Source organism: Saccostrea cucullata, unplaced genomic scaffold (genome assembly GCF_032062105.1).
Source record: "Saccostrea cucullata isolate Sc308-1 unplaced genomic scaffold, CSIRO_AGI_Scuc_v1 ctg6651, whole genome shotgun sequence".
Taxonomy (NCBI): domain Eukaryota; kingdom Metazoa; phylum Mollusca; class Bivalvia; order Ostreida; family Ostreidae; genus Saccostrea; species Saccostrea cuccullata.
In genome coordinates, this window is record NW_026940560.1 from 4,634 (window position 1) to 9,039 (window position 4,406).

At 30.8% G+C, this 4,406-nt stretch overlaps 1 protein-coding gene across 3 annotated transcripts; it reads right to left on the minus strand.

Moving 5' to 3' along the window:
* Window positions 1-606: 606 nt before the first annotated feature.
* Window positions 607-2,491, minus strand: LOC134255606 (protein draper-like). Of its 3 annotated transcripts, none has more exons than XM_062738131.1 (4): window positions 2,344-2,491; window positions 1,887-1,948; window positions 1,422-1,481; window positions 607-1,118 (listed from the first exon to the last, which is right to left on the minus strand). In XM_062738131.1, the coding sequence occupies exons 1-4, from the start codon at window positions 2,418-2,420 to the stop codon at window positions 688-690; spliced, it is 630 nt and encodes a 209-aa protein (XP_062594115.1). In that variant the 5' UTR covers window positions 2,421-2,491; the 3' UTR covers window positions 607-687. The 3 variants fall into 3 exon arrangements, with proteins under 3 accessions (XP_062594115.1, XP_062594114.1, XP_062594113.1); XM_062738130.1 differs by having other exon boundaries at window positions 1,356-1,481; XM_062738129.1 differs by having other exon boundaries at window positions 607-1,193; window positions 1,356-1,481.
* Between the last annotated feature and the right edge of the window lie 1,915 nt (window positions 2,492-4,406).

A 4,406-nucleotide genomic window follows, 5' to 3' on the forward strand; every position in this document is an offset into this window, starting at 1 on the left:
TGGGATTTAGATAAAAGACATGTTTTTCTTTTGGGTTGTGTAAATAATATTTTGTCCATGATAACATGATAACGAGATACGATTCGATATGATCGTGAAATATTAGTCTTGCAAAGTATACAAAGTCTTCACAAAGTCTACAGATTATACAAAGCAGTCAACAAAATTCGTGAAAACGATGAAGCACTAAGAACATGATAAATCTATTGTATATCCAAAGGAAAGAAGGAAACAAATATGTACGGTTTTAACCTCGAACGTATACAAGAGATATCCACTTCACCTTACATAAATACTTTGGTAAAGTAAAGTACTTTTTCTTCACACAGGTTCAAGATTGATGATGACATTCTATATCTATAACACAACGGCTATATACACAATGTAAGTTATTGACTGATAATAAAATAAATTCAAAACCTGTATCTACGTGAAATGATAACCTTATCAAAATGATGTATTCTCCCATTCAAAAGCACTTCTTTTGTCACTTTTCATTTATTTTACATTGAAATACCTTCAATTATTTTCCTTTTGAGAAAGAGAAGGGAGATAGAAAAAAGTAAATCAGAAATATATTATTCCACAAATAATTTGATAGCACCTTTAATTTTTTTTTAATTTAGGTGTCTGCTTACAATAATGTTATGTGCTTTTTTTAAAAGTAACATTTTGGATAGCATTTCTTCATTTTAAAGCATCGTAAAAATGTTTGGATTCTCGATTGTCAGACTTTTCTTTTACAAAGAAATCCAGCTTGTCGATGTAATCATTTTCAGGAGAAGAAATGTCATTCCTGCTCTCTCCTGTTTTCAGGCCATCAATGTCTTCGTAAAAGTTTTCCTTTGCTTCTTCATTTCCCTTTGTTTTATTTAATTTTCTCTCAAGACTTTGAATCTCCCGCGTTCTTTGAACGATCTTGGGGTTGGTCTGTTGAACCTTTTTCCAGATCATTCGTGCACCAATAGCGAATAGCAGGAATGCCAAGAAAGCTATAATACCAATGAGAATTGGTGTTAACTGGGACGCCATATTCCAATTTGCGTTCTCCTCCCTAGATTCTGAAGATTTATTTTCTTGGAGCACGTTTTCTTGATTTAGTGAATTAAGATTGTGACCTACATGCATATCAAGGAAAAGTACACCATTAGTACGTATACAATGTTTTGTTGAAAAAAATTGTAATAAAACCTCTGAAACAAAAACAAATAATTGTATTAATTTTATCTGTCAATTTCTATTCACTTTGAAGAAACTGAGTTTCAGTAGCTGTTAATTTTATCAGATATATCATACCAAGAATGCAAAAAATCAATAATATCCATTAATTAATTAAATTTTGTAAGAATAGTTACCGAGACACCCTGTTGATATGTCACACAACTCCTGTGAACAGTTACATTGTTCCTGGCAATATTGACCATACCCAGGATACCGACATGCCATAGAACAGTTTACGCCGATATACCCCGGAGGACATTCTTTGAATAAAGGAGAAAAGTCAGATACATGTATATCGGTAGATGATGAGTGTATAATTTTTACTATCTTGTCTGTGCAAACTCAAATGTGCATTCTAGCATAGATTAAAAACAAGGTCTTTTCAATCATATGCATCTTAAGAATTTAAAAATTAAAGAATTTTTTTTATTGATTTGTCACGAAATAAGAATATTTAACTAAATGTGCAATAAAGGCTATAGCTATAAACAACTAAACAAGCGGTTAATTATTCTTTGTTGGTGAAATATACAAACAAATAGCCGTATCTTAGACGTTAATACATTTAACTTGAATTGTTTTAGAGAATATTTTGAGAGAAAATTAACTTCATTGCGTTTCCTTTGTATTAACATATTTTGACTTTATTTATATCTTCTACATACCTTTGCATTCATGTGAAATTTCCTCAAAGAAAAATCCTTGACAGCAATTGTTTTCGTGGTCTCTAAATTAAAATTTATCTTCAAAAGGTATACAAATATCGAAATTGGTACAAATAGTATTATGGCATTTTTATATGTGACTCTTTTAAATCACAGACTAATGCTTTTAAAAAACTAGAGTAGTCGCAGTAGTGCTCACTGAATCTACAAAATGATACCTCGCCTCCCATATGATTATTACAGAAAAATCCATATAGGCATTGAGAACACAGACGTAGGGACAAAGGGATAAGTAGATGGACCGAAGGACGGACAGATTGATGGATATCCCCCACCATTTTATACCCAACTACTTCTTAAGAGGGGGATAAATATACAATAAAATTCTGAAAATGCAAATATTATTGATAATAACTACTTAGAATTAACAATAGGTTATAAATGATCGAATACATACGGGTTGCAACCTCCTTTGGCGGCTCCAATATGATAGCAAAATGTTAAAGAAAATATAATGTACATTTTTAGATTCATTTTTCAAGTTTATTTACACCCCATTTAACTTTCAGAGATCTCAAATTAAACTTTATATACTTCGTGAGTGCGCCTTTTCACGTGACTTCATTTTAACATAGATAGTGTGTTTCAATTGTTTCTTTAAGAGTTATATAAATCTAGTCTACTTCCTTAAGAGGTGTGTTCAGATTAACATTATAACCCTTCTATTGAACTTTAGTATTTAACATTCCAAAGTTTCCTTTAAATAAAGAGTCCAGTCAAAATGTGACATATTTATATGTTCATATTTATTACCCTTACATATATGAATATATTATTTTATTTTAATCCTTTACAAAGAACTTTCATACAATTCACAGTCGAGACAGTATATATGAATCATATATCATTGTACTTTGGTCATTATACAATTTAATTAGATCTGATAGAAAAACCAGGAACAAAATCTGACTCTGATCATATTTAACTTATAGTAAGCGTTCTCAGGAAGTACCTGGTTACATCTGTAGCTGTCGAACAAATCAAGTATCAAATGTTCAGTAAAAACATACTCACCTAATTTTCTTTCACAGACTTGGCCTAGACCGGTGGTTCCCAAATAGGATCGAATTGCTTTGATTTTGCAAAGTTTAAACAATTGAAACCTTTGATCACCATGGTTTATACAAGTTTTGAAGACCTGATTTATTTTTATATCATTTATTAATGAAACAATATTTTGTCATATATATGTGAAACTTATAAAAGTATTTTTAAAAAATCAACTGATCAGAAATCTGTAAAATTTTAGTTTTAAATGCGTTTTTGTGGAAAATATGTTTTGATACAGTAAAGCAACATTCAAAAACTTTAAGGGAAGTTGTTTCTTTTAATCTTTAACAAAAATAGTTTTAACACGCCTAATAATTAGAAAAAAGAGCAGCAATATCTTTGAAATTATTTCATGATCATGACTAGTGTGACCGGCCGGCAGGAGATGCTCATTTCTCCATGACACCTAATAAAAGTTCTAATGTTCAGAGGTGCCTGTTGTTTTGTTTTTCCCCTCCAATCTTGTAAAGTTTAATGGACTTTTGAACATCAATATAATAGTCCTTTTCTCGATAGTTATTCTATTCATATACAATTGCTGTATCTTTCTTATTCTTCCCCATTCGACAACAAGGATATGAACAATTCCTTGAATTGGGCATAGCTCTTAAATATCCTCTATTAATAACAATAAATACCAGCACCTAAACTGAAATGACACACATTTCCTTGTTTCCATTCTGTCTATACATTGAATAGCCCTTCAATATATCCCTCAATTGTTAAATATAAAAAACATTATTGATATATTGCAAGATTTGTGTTTGCTACAAACTATATTGACATATTTCCGAACTCAATTTGATGTCAGTTTGATAAGGTCAGAATTCCCCTCCGAAATATATCCCTTACATTAAGTTGAGTGTACATTTAGTTTTACCCGTGTAGATGTTTTTAACCCACATCCTTGATCACTGAATAGTTAAGATGAAGAAAAGGTGTACCATAAATGCCATCTCCATTCAATAATCTGAAAGATATGGAGATAACGGACAGTATTCATGATCACAAATCCATAAAAAAGATACAAAAATAGGAACAGAGCAAAGAGGAACCTCCAAAACATCCAAAAATGGGATCAGGTGCCATAGAGGTTTCAGGATAAAGTTTGATAATAAAATGCTACGGTTTGAGAAAGATATGCATCAGTAATCAAATACAATGAAACATATGAAAATTGATCTTGTAAAGAAAATATATATATAGAGAGTTTTCTTGGGGTACTAAGGAATTTGGTTACCGATTAATTGTAGAGTTTAACGTAAGATAAGGAAAAAGCTAGAGTAAGAAACATGTTAGAATAATACGTAATATTACTAAATTTGGGTCATATAAATTTCTGCATGAGGAATTGCATTGCATTCCAAGAGCATACAAATACATGTAGATATAAAATCAATCCAGTATGAT

Excerpts from the sequence above, each read along its gene's own strand:
- LOC134255606 (XM_062738129.1), bottom strand. The coding sequence starts at position 2,420 with ATGAATCTAAAAATGTACATTATATTTTCTTTAACATTTTGCTATCAT. Across the intron at positions 1,949-2,343 it reads GCCAAAGGAGGTTGCAACCC|AGACCACGAAAACAATTGCT; the intron begins GTATGTATTCGA and ends ATTTTAATTTAG. Across the intron at positions 1,482-1,886 it reads AATTTCACATGAATGCAAAG|AATGTCCTCCGGGGTATATC; the intron begins GTATGTAGAAGA and ends CTTTATTCAAAG.